This window comes from Corvus hawaiiensis, chromosome 8 (assembly GCF_020740725.1).
Source record: "Corvus hawaiiensis isolate bCorHaw1 chromosome 8, bCorHaw1.pri.cur, whole genome shotgun sequence".
In the NCBI taxonomy this organism is placed as follows: Eukaryota; Metazoa; Chordata; class Aves; order Passeriformes; family Corvidae; genus Corvus; species Corvus hawaiiensis.
In genome coordinates this window covers 27294946-27309263 of record NC_063220.1, presented here as the reverse complement: position 1 = coordinate 27309263, position 14318 = coordinate 27294946, and the positions used below count along the sequence as shown (strand labels likewise).

Here is a 14318-nt window from a genome sequence, read left to right as displayed (position 1 = left end):
CAAGAAAAAACTGACTGAAATAAAATTTGTTTTAGTAATTTTCTCTTCATCATTCATTAAACAAACACTTAACCGAGGCCACTTTCTTGGTTTTTTAGCACATTACCTAAAGTACAGAAGCATAGAAAACCTTCATGTAGCAAAATTCAGCAGAAGTCACAGGTTTATCTCACTGAGGCAGGTTATTAATTTGAGTTTAATAAAGTCTTATATTTTTGTGATACACTTACTAACAATGCACTATGTGCAACTACTTACAGCTCAACAATTTTAAAGGTCTACCCTGTCGGTCCATTGTAATGTACAAAATTTCCAGCCCAGCTGGCTTTATATTCAGTGCATAGACTCTGCTTCACAGCATTAAAGAAAAATATGGCACAGAAGACATCCCAACTTTTCTCATCACCAGCAAATCATCTTTATCTTGAAAGCAAATTTAAATTATTTGAATGAGAGTAATGAGCACAGTGTAGAATAAACACAGAAAATGAAGTATCTGGTATTTTTCATTAATATCCCATGCATGTATGTATTATAGTGATAAATACATATTTTTGTTTTTCTAAAGCTGATTAACTGTATTTAACACTGCTGTATTCATTTTCTGAGCATTCATATTTTATGAGCTGGGAAAGTTAGTGTATATTGTGATTTCCATTTTTCAAATGCTGCATCACTTCTGGGTACAGGAGAGGACATTACGATAATAAATGAGTAAAACTTCAGTGTGTGCATGCTGTACTCTCCATTAAAGCTAAACAGAGCAGTTTGTGATACAACTGATTTGTAGTCATTGCTGTAAACAGCAACACATTTAAACAGAGTAAGTTCATTGACCAGTAGGTTTCATAAACTAACACAAAAGGAAGGTCCACGGGGGTACACAAAGAAAAGAAAACAATCAGGAAGGTACAAAAGAGAAAAGCTAGGGAGAAGAAGACTGGAAGTTCAGGAGAGGAAAGAAAGATACTCCCAGCTTTTCACAATAGCACCAAATGACTTATATATACTCAGCTTTGTAACTACTGTTGAGAGATTTATCTAGTTTTTTAGATTTAGATGATTTGGAGCCAATCAGGAAAAGGACAAGCTCACTTCATAATTCAGTCTAGTCACACACTGGATCCTGATTTCAGGTTCTGTACATTATATTAGAAATAACAGACATGATACCAAAATATCCACTGACTTCTATGTGTTTTAGTCAGAAATCAAGAGCAACACAAAAGTAACTCTTATTAAGTCCAACACTGCAATTCTCAAAATTTACAGTCAACTAACACTAAAAACAGCCAGAGCCTTTGTAGGTATCAGTGTTAAATACTCTTAGCTTGCAGTGAGATACTCAAGCCTTTACACCACTGAAGAACTTTATCCCATGGCACAGAGAACGGGCAAGAGCTGCAAGTGCACGAGGGAGGCCAGGCTTAGGCAGGCAGCCACCAGGGAAGTGCATCAGCTGGCTCAACTCTGTGTTCCTTGCATTACTTAAAACCTTATACTTTTGATGACTAAGGTCATTATTTCAATGAGGAAACAACTTACGCTCCTACTCATTAACAGCAAGGTGTGGGAAGCTACTGATAGAAGTATTAACGGTCTTAATGGCAAATAAACTGCTTTTTCTCTCATTTTCATCTCTTCTATAAACTGCTTGGTCTAATTAATTTTGTCTGGCTCTTCTCTGTTACTTTGTATTTCACTATCAAATAGTGAAGAGCCTAAATTGTTTTAGTTAATTTTGCTGAGAACTTAAATACTGCCCCATTTTATGTTCCTCCATTACCAGGTTATTTTTTATATTTCCATTTTTATTTGCCATTCGAATGTGAAATGCAAAATTACCAAGAGATGTAAAAGAATAACCATAGAGTAATACTATATTGTAATTGAGTTTACTTACTAAAGAAGGCATGGAGTAGTACATAATTAACTTAGCACAAAAATAAAAAAAATCATATTAATTCATATGAGAATTACAGGATGACTGATGCAATAGATAGAAATGCAGTGAGTAAATTATATGAACATGATCCAAAAGGATCTGGATCCATACTAAATGAAAATACCTCATGGCAATTTATTTAACCATTCAAAGAAGAAAAGACAGCAGTGGTAAACAAAAAAGTTCATTTGTCATCTGAATGTAACAGTTTGCAAGCAACTCTGAGATTATTTCCACTGTTGTTAAGAACTGAGCATACAAGCACAACACCTGCACACTCATACACAGGATTTGTTTTTCCCTCTTTCTTTTGTGCTGCTCACGCTTGTTTCCCAGATAATTGTTGACTGTCGAGTCGGAAGCAATACCAATAGATACCCTGGCCCACTGGACAGAGTGTTTTTCAGCAGAATCATGCTTGAAATGAGGATAAACCAATGCTGATAGGAACAGGAAATTGGATCATGAGAAAATTTTCAATTACAATGAAAATATCTTTATTAGGAACTGTCAGCCAGAGCAGGAATATCTCTGCGCTCCATGTGCCAATATCTTACAGCGCCTGCAAAAGAAGAGAAAAGGCAGTGCATGAAACAATAACTTAGTGCTCTATGCAGCTCACTGCCAATTCTTCCATGCTGCTTACCCTTCCCCTCTGCTTCCAGCAATTACTGGCAGGACACCACCTCTACTCATTCTAGGCAGGAAAAAGAAGGACAGAGAAAGGTTTAGTTCACTGTCAAAACCATTGATTTTTCTATACAACTGTAGTATACATTACAAGTGCACCACTGCCATAGAACATCTATTGAGATACTTACGTCCTGCTTTCCAAATCCTTGCATCATTCATGAATGAGACTTGGCATCTACGCAGCACCTCCAAGCAGGGAAAGGGCAAAGCAGCTCTGATTCACTGCGGCTGCATAAATGTTGGGTGTTTGGAGCCTCTCCTCCTGTGTCAAGATAACCTCAATATGCCGTGAACAACCTTCTGCTAGTGATAAATCCCCCCACCCATAACAACAGATCCCAAGTTCCCAGGGACATGTCCAGATGGTACTCACTGCTTTGAAGCTTCCTCTCAACTGGCAATATCAAGTGTCAGTGGAAGATCTTGTGGCAGCTGTCTGTAGCACCACCTTTGACATGTGGCTCTCACCTTTGCCCGGCTAGGCTGGTTTCAATAGTGTACAAGTTACTGTCTACATATTTTTGCATCTGGTTAAACTGCAACTGAGCCCAAACAAAGGCCAAATCTCAACACTGCAAGTCATCTAATTGCATTAGCATACCCTTGTGGTGTCAGTTTTAACAATTCCTCAGGCTCAGCGCAGCATTTACCTAAATACCATATTCAAAATGCAGGGTACGAGACTGACTGGGTATAAGGTCACATTTAAATACACAGCTGTCTGCTTGGTGTTGAAGCCATCCAATTACCTGGATTTCGTAACAAAAAGTGTTTAACTCTGAGGCACACCAACTGTGCAGGAACCTAGGGCACATGTCTAATCCCAAACCAGAACATACACATAATATGTGTACATAGAGACAGGACACAGCAAAGCCCCTCTGTGAGCAGATGAGATGCTGTGTCCTCAGCTGAAACCCAACCTGGAAGCCCCTTCTCCCCGAGGTGCCAACATTTTTGAACCTGGCACGATAAAGAAGAGGCTTGTACCTGGCACTGTAGTATAAATTTTCTCTGATTTGTATTTTCTTTGCCTCAGTCTCTTGCTTCTTTTACTCAGAGTTTGGATTGAAACGCAGGAGACACAGAGTTTATCTTCGAACTCAGATGTTTATTATTTCTTCTCTATAGTACAGCTGCACAGAGCGTGCCTCTAAGTTAACAAGGTGAAAATGGCCCCCAAGTGCTACCTTCCAAGGTCTTTTAAAGTCCAAATTATCCAATTATGGAATGCCAACTAATTTATTTTTACTTATAATCCAATTACTAATCATTCATGTTCCGCACTGCAGGTTTTTCGAACCAATACCAGACCACCCAGATTTGTGAAGGAGGAGGAATGGAGAAGAGCTAACCTACACTCAAAATCCTCCATCTTGTTACATAGATATATTACTATAGCCCATAAACCTAAATTTTCTACATCTCTACATATTCCACCCCGTGATACAACAAACTTCTCTTCAAATACACAGCAACAACCTCAGTGTTATCACACAATTTGGGAAGCTTTTCCCAAGGCCTCAGGTCAAATGCAGTGTGCTTTTGAGGATCATTGCCGGTCAGCACCGAAAGACAAATTCTCTGAACCCAGGGTTCCAACTCTGTAGGAGGTACACAGAAACTTACCTGAAGGCTTATACACAACATCCAATTTTGAGGCTTCACAAATTCTTTCTAACCCATGGATAACACTTGGACTTTATTAGTGCCCTCCAATCAGCACAAAGTGGAACTCAGTACACATTCACCTTGGGAGTGACAGAATAACACTCACATGTGTCATTATGGATGATGCACAACCCCTTTTACAGTCTGATACAGACCCCATTTAATGCAACTTTCTCTTCCTCCCAACCCAGACCCCAGGAAAACAGAGAAACCCAGACCAACTCTGGTTTTCTAAACTTGTCAGTACACCTTTTTATCAGTTTTTGGTTTTTAAATTTCTGTAAGTTTCATCACAGATGATCAGGAGGTTCAGTCAGGAACCAAACACTGAGGAAGGTCACCAGAGTAAGCTACATATATTAAAATTACTCTATCCATCCAGTTCACAGAATTACTACTTTGATAAAGCATCACAGGCAATTAATGACACACATAAGTTAACCACATAGTAAATCTTAGTCTTGTCTTTTAAAAATAATGCAAGTTAATCCAACCCAGTTCAATGCCAATACATAAAATGCAGACACATTGGAAAAATGACATACCAAGAAAAGTAAAGACGGTAGCACCAAATCAAGATGGTAGATAGGTTATAAAACATCTAGGTAAAAATCTTTCCCTCTCAACTAAACTAGAACCATATGCCCTAAACTGAGCCAAGATGTGAGGCAACCTGCGACTTATGCACCAGATGCACACTGACTTTCATTTAGGAGGTATGTTTTCCTCAACAGATACAACACTGGCAGAGTTTGCTGTAGCCCCTGAGGAACCCCTGCTCCATCCAGTACTATTACAGCACTCAGGCATCAGCTGTTTCTGTAAAAATCTCTCTTCTGATGCTCATGTCTCTTTTCTCTAGAGATGACAAATGACTCTTCTTCCCAGCTAAGTGAATCCCATGGAAAGTGCCAAGGATCTAAATCCATTTCATGCCTCAGGATGCTATTGTTATTTTGCAGCATACTTAAAAGGAACAGGTATTTCATAAGGCAAACAGAAAGATGAGGTCCCAAGAGCAAAGCCTTTAGTAAGTTTGGAAAAGGTCCCAAGAGCAAAATCTTTACTGAGTTTGAAAAGATAAAAAACAGAAGGATGAAGAACAAAGGGATTCAAGGGCGATGACGATGGTAGTAAACATTCCAAGTGTCAATGCCTACCAGAACAGCCCTTCATAGCTCTTCAGAAATTTAACAAGAGAGTACAGATGAAATATTTTAAATGCATATGATTAATAACAATAAAATTATTAGACAGACATGCTTTCATAGTTCTGGGGCATGATTGTGAGCAGAATCTCTAATAAGATTATGTGCAAACAGGAGCATAAAAATAGTGTGCCATATTATCAGAACAAGATCTACCTGCTTTATACTATTCAAAAGGAATACAGGGAAAACTGAACTTTATTTCTTTATTTTTTAAACATACATTCTTTACAACACGTACATTTTTGCTCATGTAATTGAACATTCATCTGCTCTTCCAGCAAGGACTGGAGCATTACAGGGTTTTATAACAGACAAGAACTTCTAAATGGTAACTAAGGCAAGACCATCCATGCACACACTGGTCATTTATTATCATTTTCTGGTTGCTGCTCACATCGAGACAGAGACATTGCATTTCAGAGGAAAGAGTCCAGGTTCCCAGTGTTTGAGCTGTGCAAGGACTAATGAACTTTGCCTTTTTATTTCTTGCAAACAGGAAAAATACTAAGTTGTTGCACTATTGCTTATCCTGCCCATCAGCAAAACCAACTTTTGCAGTTTGCAAAAATAAAAATGCATCAGTCACAGTGCATGACACAAGGTGACAGAGTCAAGCTGGTTAACTGGATCAGGTATTCCCAGAGTCTTAGGCATGCAACCATCTTAGCACAATGAGGCGGCAGTGAGAATAGGCACAGTGAAAATGCAGCATGCACCAACTTCTCCGGTGTTAACAGCTGCTCAGAATACAGAAAACTGAATACATTTCACATTGTAGTCATTGCAAGGAGATATATAAAGTTTACTAAGATCCCATTCTTGAGTAACTTTATTACTCTGCTCAATTAAATGCTATTTAATGATTCAGCACTTACAAGGTATTATATACCATTCATACTTCTATTGATTTCAGTGAAGCTCCTGATTTTTTCAGAAAAGATGAGTAGTTCTAATGAAAAATATTAATTTTCTCTTTAAGCCCTAAGTATAAACAAAGTAAAGGTAGTAACTAAATATAGCAACTGCTACATTGGTTTTCTGTAATTCACGCATGGGGAGATTGAGATTATCACATCAAAATTGTTTACACCATTGATACTGGTTTAACTGGTAAGCAGCCCAAGGATGAAGACTACTTCATGTTATGTCTGTATTTCCATCAAAACTGCAGCAACCCGGCTGTTACACTTTATTGGAGCATTTTATTTTCAGCTGTATCCACCATAAATTACTGTTACAGAATAAAAGATCATCATTCTGGATCATTGGAGTAGGTAGTGGAGGTGAGTTGCTGAAACATGTTTGTTCATGTGTTGTAGCAGGTTATTCCAATACTCACCTTTGCATTTCATGCCTTAGCATATCTTAATTCTACTCATCCTCAGTGTAAGAAATGAGTTAAAAAGGCAACTCCTTGTCTTGGGCACTGGCTTGCAGCTCAGAACACCCAAAGATGACTCTCAGGTAACAATTTCACTCTGCAGCTGGGAGAACATGCACCATGCCAGTCTCCACAGCAGCTTTCAGCTGCTACCTGTTGCTCCAAAGTGACCATGTTTGCTGTCACAGATATTTGTCCTCATCAACAAATTTTCCATCAGGAAAGTAAACCATTCAGCCCTGAAGTGCAATTAACCACTTGGGTCAAAAAATTATGAGAAGCTGTAGATACTTGTATCCCCATGCTCTTTTAATGCTACTGACACATCACGAGTTTTCTCATTGTATAGAATTTGCTTCTTCCAATCTCTCTTTTTTTCCTTTATCAATCTCTCTGGCTCACATGAGCATTACCAACAGCCACCCTGCTTTCCATTGACACGAAATTGTTAATACAACTCGTAGAGTTCCAGTGGGGACATTGGGACAACTTTTCCTTACTTGTGTGTCGGAAATGTCGATAAAATTGTGTGCATCCTCATTGGTGAGACACGGGCACCAAAGCAGAGCGGGTGCACTGCACTCCTGGGTGAGCTGCACGGTGCTCTCCTCACACCGCTCTGCTCCCGTACGAGGAGAGGACGCAGCCAAGTCTGCACCCTCTCGCAAAGAAGAAATAGTTTCTATGTTACTGAAAGGTATCCCCCAGAGAGCTGAGGAATCTAAATGCTGAAGGCCTGTAAAAACTTACTGCAACTGAGGATCTGAAGCATAGACACATTAAAAGACCTTGCCCAAAGCCTGTCCAGAAGATTGCATCAGAGGTGGATATTGAATCGAGTGACAATCAGACACAAGACTTTTTTTTTATGATGTGATGTACTAGAAAGTATAAACCATTTTCTTATCACCAGAAGTTTCAAAAAGCTGGACCACTGATGACAATACTTCAATCCACACTTTTAAGGACATAGTGTCCCTTGACCACATACTTGGCTTTCATCTAGTTCAGGAGATGCTGCACATGAATACACCCGAACCATACATTAATTGCTATATTTGCAACATCGATATGACTGCCTTTATCTCTCTATCCATACAAAGAAACAAACAGTGTAAATCAGTATCAGCAGCAATATTAAAGTATCAGGTGTTCCAGTTTTGGAATGCACAATATTGCATATTGTATGGAATGCAAACCTGACAGCACCTAGATAGGGAAGGGGGTGTGAGACCATGAGCAAGGTTAGCACAAAATTCAGTGTGGTACATACACTGAATGCATAATTCCTGTTCCCAAAATACTGTTTGTGAGAGAAGGATCCAGTGGGAAGCAGATTTCAACAGGTAATGGAAAAGCAACAGATACAGCCTCTACTGAGCACTGGAATGGGCTGCCACAGGAGCTGGTGGGGGGAAACAGCATCAACTGGCTCACAACAGGATACACAAATTCATGGACCACAGATCCCTAACAGGACAATAAAGGACTGGTTGTGTTTATGCACTTCACTGATCCTTAAGAGTCTAGCACAAAAAAAAGGAAATGACTACACTTATCTACCTTCCTTGGCAAATGTACACTAAACTAGATGTGTAGCTAGTGCACATTTCATCTCTCCCCTGAGACAACTCTCACACATGTTCCTACTGACATGAAGTTTCAGCTTTGTCTACTGTGGAAAGAATTCAACTTGCCCTGGCAACCCAAGTTACATGGTTTACATGATTTTCAAACAAAATTTCTGTAAGACAATGATGAAAATGGAATTTCTAAGGCAACTGAGCCCACAAATGCAATGAAAACACTAGAAAGACTGTTCCCTGGATTATGTACAAACAAAGCTGCATCATCTATGCATTGTTGTTTTTTCTAGAGAGAAAACATTTTTTGCACTAATTGCCATTATTTTCTACAGTACAGAAGTAAACTCATTGGAGAGGTTTTACAGGAGTGCCCATGATTTGATGAGCATACTGTCACCTGAACTCTCTGTGCACAGGGTGGGAATTTCTACTTTGCTACATGTACAGCAATGATTCCTTGCATGCTTACATTTCCTAAATAAATCTTCATGGAGACTAGAGGAGGATTTAAGTAGCACAAGCATTTCACTTTTGCATATGATTCTGGAACTTGCTTTTTTCTAGCCCACAGAAAACAACTTCAAGCCTCATTTTACACTGCTGTCACAATATTTTCAGGCTTGAGACACAAGATTTCATTAATTTTTATGCCATCAGGATCTGTTCCAATATTAAATAAAAAAATCTGAAAGCTACTCATATGAGAGGACTACTCTGAGCCAAGACTTCAGGGATTGGCTTTAGTTCATGCCTTAAAGAGAATGTCTTAAAAAAAAAGAGAGGAAACTTAAAGTCTCAAAATAAAATTAAAATAATTCAGCTTTGCCTCTTGGGTAACACTTTCCTGCTTCTTATGGAAAGGTTCACTCAAAGAATCCAGTATATCTATGGTCCTTATCCTCTTTTTCATATATGCTTGTCCTTCAACTTGTATGCCTCAAGACTGTTGCCCACAATTTAAGTTAAGCAGGAAAAGCAGGATATATGCAGAGCCTTTCAAGCAACCATTTCCCAGCTGTGCGTGTCCACTAAGTCTGTTAAGACCCTTGCATCGATTCCACTGGCACTTTTCAAGCCTCATACAAAGTGAAGTGAAACACAAAACTTCTGGACCTCACAAGCCAGTTCTCTAGAGAGAACAGTGATCTAGGCATGGCACAAGTCCAAAAGCAGTAGGAGAAAATCCCTCAGCCTGCTGGCTGTCCTCTTGTTAATGCAGCCTGCGATGCAGTTAATATTCATCACCATATTGGTTTCTTGACAATTTATACTTAACTGGTCAACAAAATCCCCACATTGCCACTTAAAATCGATAGGTTATCAGGCTCTTACTTTTCAAATCTAAAAATAATCAAGTAAAACTTAACATAAGGAAAGAACGCATTAAAAGTAACTGTTTTATGACTTCAACAGGAATTTGCATGCTTTTTATTACAGTGTTTTCAGTCATATTTAATGGTTTATGCAAGCTGTTCTTACATAAAGGACCTCTAACTCTGTTAGGGATGGATCTCAGCTTCCCCAGGTCTGAAGATAGCTGAGAGGTGAAGTGGTGATCTGTTAAGCCTGTCATTGTATGAGACTATGAACACATCACAGAGCTGCAGCTGAGCCAACAGAATGTCATCTTTCCCTTTCCAAAATTGTAAGAAGCAATTATTCACTCCTTTTTTAGCTTTTTCCTAACCAATTTAACTTTTTTCACAGAATGATGGATCTTTGACTCTTTTCTTAAAAGAATTTCTCTGACTTTAGAGAATTATCTTTAATAAGATGTTTCTTATTAAATCTAGTTAAATTTATTATTGTAATTAACACAAAATTCTTAAAAAACCCCAAAATATTCTAATTTAAAATTTACTTTCCTTTACATGAAAAAGTCGGTAATTCTACCCTAAAATCACATATAAAATACTATTCCTCAAGATGATATGGTCACATAACCTTTATGTTATGTTTCATTAAATACCAATGAAATACTAAAACATCATTATGCAGTTTCTAAGCTCCATAGCAGTGGACAAGAGAAAAATTAAACCTTCATATAATTTCAAGTGTAATCTGTAAGTATAATAGGAACACAATCCAAAACCCAGTGGTGGAGGTCATGGGAGTCTTCCCATTAACTTCCATGCTCTTTGGTCTAAGGAACCAAGATAAATATGAGCAATTGAAAGGAAGAGAAATTAAAACTTACCCATGAATTCAATTCCTAAATGGTCTGCTATACTCATGAAAGCATGTAAAAGAAAAAAGAGAAAAGAGACAGAAATGTTAGAAACAGAGTAAAATATAAATACAACCTTGATATGGCAGTGCTGCAGAACAGTGTGGGATCAGGGCTCACAAAGGCACAACCCTACTCCTCAAAGGCAATCCTAGGGTGGGAATTTAGGGCACTCAGCTCTCACAAGAAGGGATATGTATTTGGGGAAGGACATGAATGCCTTTATATTTGACTTTATGTTCAAGCCAGCTACCTAAAGAGATTTCATTCTCCCATCCTCCTGCAACTCCTCTCTCGACATGCTAACTGCTGTCCTTAGTTAGACACGGTTCCTTCTTTCATTTTCTCTGACAGGGATCAGAACCTAAAGTCATGAATGGAAGGCTTTCACTGAGTTTGGCAGCTCTCAGAACAGCACAGCAGCCACACTTGCACCCAACATGCTATCTGCTCTCTGCTGCACAACAGCAAATCTGACTGCAGGAGAGAGCAGCCATGTTCCCAACATGGCCATCAGACAGACAGGATGCAATAATTTCAAGACACCTCGAAGTGAAGCAAAAATTTTAGTGCTTTTACAATATTGACTGAATTACCACGTGGACTTCTAGACTTTTCAGGGCCCTTTTTTCACATGACGAATTAGAATCCTCTAAGAACTACACAGCAAAGCTAAAAGATTTTCCAACATAACCCAACAGTTAGTTTAAACACTTCATTTTATTGTCAGCTCTGGTACCTGTGACGGGATCGTGGAATATTTGGGGTTCTGTTGAAAATGCTGGGAATTTTTCACTTTTTGCACCCTTTCAACCCACCCAGGAAAAGGCACTGAGCATCAGCTTGCTCAGTTCACTTAGCATACAAATCTATAGAACAGTTGCTGAACTGCTAAACTTCATATTTCTTTTCATACAAAAGGCACAATACGCACTTGAAAAGCAAAGAACACAAGATGATGGTATATGATATAAATACCTTATTACCATGGTGTTAGGGAAGGCACATTATGCGAGTTTAGTGACACCCAAATGAATCTTTCCTTTTGAAAAGACATAACTCAAAATCATACGCATATGTATTCCACATAACCATCTTCTAATCTGTGTTCTTGCATTCATGTACAAGTATCATGTACAAACATCCCTAGAACATTTGACACAAAAAATGTAAATTTTTATAAGAATATGATTTTTATAAGAGTATGAGATCAGATATATCAAAAGTGCATCAAACGTACTATATTTACAGAGATTTGTAGCTTGTTTTTTTCCCCATCTAATTTTCTGTACCTGTGAAATTTGCAGATATTATCTACCTGCAATTCAAACCTTTGCATCCTTCTGTAAATTAGATCAAAATGCAGCTGAAAATTCCTTGCTTTAAAAAAACGATAGCAGAGATCAAAGCACCATAATCTGGTCTCCAAGGAGCTAAGGATATTGACACATGAAGCAAGATCATGCAATACCATCTTTTAAAGTCTGTGCGGAACAGCTAAAAAAAACAATCCTTTTTTCCTAACTTGGCTATCCCTCTTCTCTACATGTTTTCCATTTGCAGCCTGCAATTCTCCCTTTGAATTCACCAACATGGTTAAAAACCACTTCCTCAAAAAGTGCATACAAAATACACCTTTCCTTCAAAAACACGAAAAAGCATTTCAATTCATATTTGAGTGGCTTATACGTAAGTGAGAATCAAGGGCATATGGAGCCTTCCTGCAAAACATGTTCAACTGGAGGGGGTGGAAACATGTCAGGTTATTTATCTTAAATATCTCATGTGCCTGGAAAACAACTTCAGCAACCAGCATAATGTATACTGCTGACAAAGCTGATTTCCCCAGATTACGATGAAAGGATGTCCAGTGGGATAAACCTTTATGATAAAATATCCAAGCTGCCAATCATTAAGTGTAGTTCAACAACCTCTGTGAGTAGCTACGTAGGAATAGAAAAGGGGGAAATGGTAACTCTGGCAGATGGAGCACACGCTAGCACTGGTTATGACCATCACTGGGCCGCCCCTCGGTGACCAGGCATCAGCCCAGTGAATGCTCTCACTTGCACCGCTGTGGTGCAAATCAGCGACTCTGCAAGCTCCAGCTTTGGAGATGGGTTTGTCCCCTCTTAACAACAGCAAGAAACTCTCGCAGCGGGTCCATGTGAGAGACACATACAGCAGCATGGAATAACCAGCGGGGGCTGTGAGCTGTGGTGGTGACCTGAGACTGAACCAAACACTAAAATGTGAAGTATTGACCCCAGCAAGCGATGGTGTGACAAAGAACTACTCTATTGCTCTACAGCTGTGGTGTACAAATGATGAATTGCCTGCAGAGCACTTCCCTGGACACAGCAAGTGCATTGCCAAGTAATTCACCATCAAGAAACGGACTCAGTTAAAAAAAAATGCGTATGAGAGCTATAAATGTGCTGAAGCATGGGCGCTGCTCCACAAGATGGGGTCATTAACCAAATAATGCAACTGTATTTTATTTTTGTTATTGTGATTTCTTCTTTCTTTCTGGTATTATGTTCTTAGAAACGAATATATTTTTCAGATAGGAAGATTATTCACCTTTATTTTTTATTTTATCAGTATTTCTGCATTTTCATGTTGGTGTGGGAAAAATACTGTGCCTTCTGGTCCTTGCACTATGGTAATGTGTTGCTAGTACTGAAGCCCTTTTAATTTATACTGTCTAAATACATACACACCTGTGAATACTTGATAATGAGGGCAAGAGAAGATAAATTTGCAGTCACTAATGGATTAATTTATTAGTGCTCCACAAAAAACCATACTGCCTCGTGTCTGGATTGTGGTTTCCTGCAGCTCTTTTCTTAGTCATATTAACACTATGAACAGAAATATAAACTCACCAACTCACCGTGTAAATCTCACTGAAAAATCTTGGATGTGAAAGTACCCATTGTAAACCTCTACAGACATTTTAGTCTTTCCTAAGGACAAGCTGACTTTGGCATGAAGAAGACAGGTTTAGGATATCAGTGCAACAGCAAAGTATTTTCCTCTGCAAATGAAATTTATTGCTTGCAAGAAACTCATAAGTGTTGTTAGATTGTCCTTGGTAGATGATTGTCTTGAACACAAAATGCTACATGATAATATGCAACAAGCTACCTTGGGACAGCTCAAGTACTCTGAACAGATGACCTGTCTGGAAGGAACAGGCCTAAATTTAACTCTTAAGTATTAAGACCAATAAAACTTGGTCTGAAATAAAGAAAAATCCTTCCATGCATAAAGCAGCTAGATTAGGATACTACCTAAACTACTGCTCTCTTATCCATTGTGTTTTATGATGTTTGCAGCAAGGGGTTATCAGCCTATTTCTATACCTAATGAAGTGAAAACCATAATCAATTTCAGATATATATACATATATATGGGAAAATATAGATTTTTTGGAAGTATATTATTTTTTGGTCCTGCACTTTGCATGTGAGCCCACAGAGTATGGGACAAGGGATTTCTTTATTCTGTAGGAAGTGTTTATTCCTTCCATCTTCTCTCCTCATTGACAAACTGACCAAAGCTCTCAGTGGTTGGTTGTTTTGTTGTTTTTTTTTAATAT

The 14318-nt window shown here is 38.5% G+C and overlaps 1 protein-coding gene and 1 long non-coding RNA gene across 2 annotated transcripts in view; both read right to left on the bottom strand.

The window, feature by feature from the left end:
• The window catches only part of NRG3 (neuregulin 3), a 372404-nt gene that overhangs the window by 77678 nt on the left and 280408 nt on the right, over positions 1 to 14318 (bottom strand). Inside the window, exon 4 of the mRNA XM_048310800.1 lies at positions 10685 to 10711. Coding sequence (XP_048166757.1) covers positions 10685 to 10711 — 27 coding nt within the window. The remainder of the gene's footprint in view (positions 1 to 10684; positions 10712 to 14318) is intronic.
• On the bottom strand, positions 1945 to 3765 carry LOC125329213. The gene is made up of 3 exons (XR_007205087.1): positions 2767 to 3765; positions 2592 to 2642; positions 1945 to 2507 (listed from the first exon to the last, which is right to left on the bottom strand). It is a non-coding gene; the product is annotated as an uncharacterized LOC125329213 (long non-coding RNA).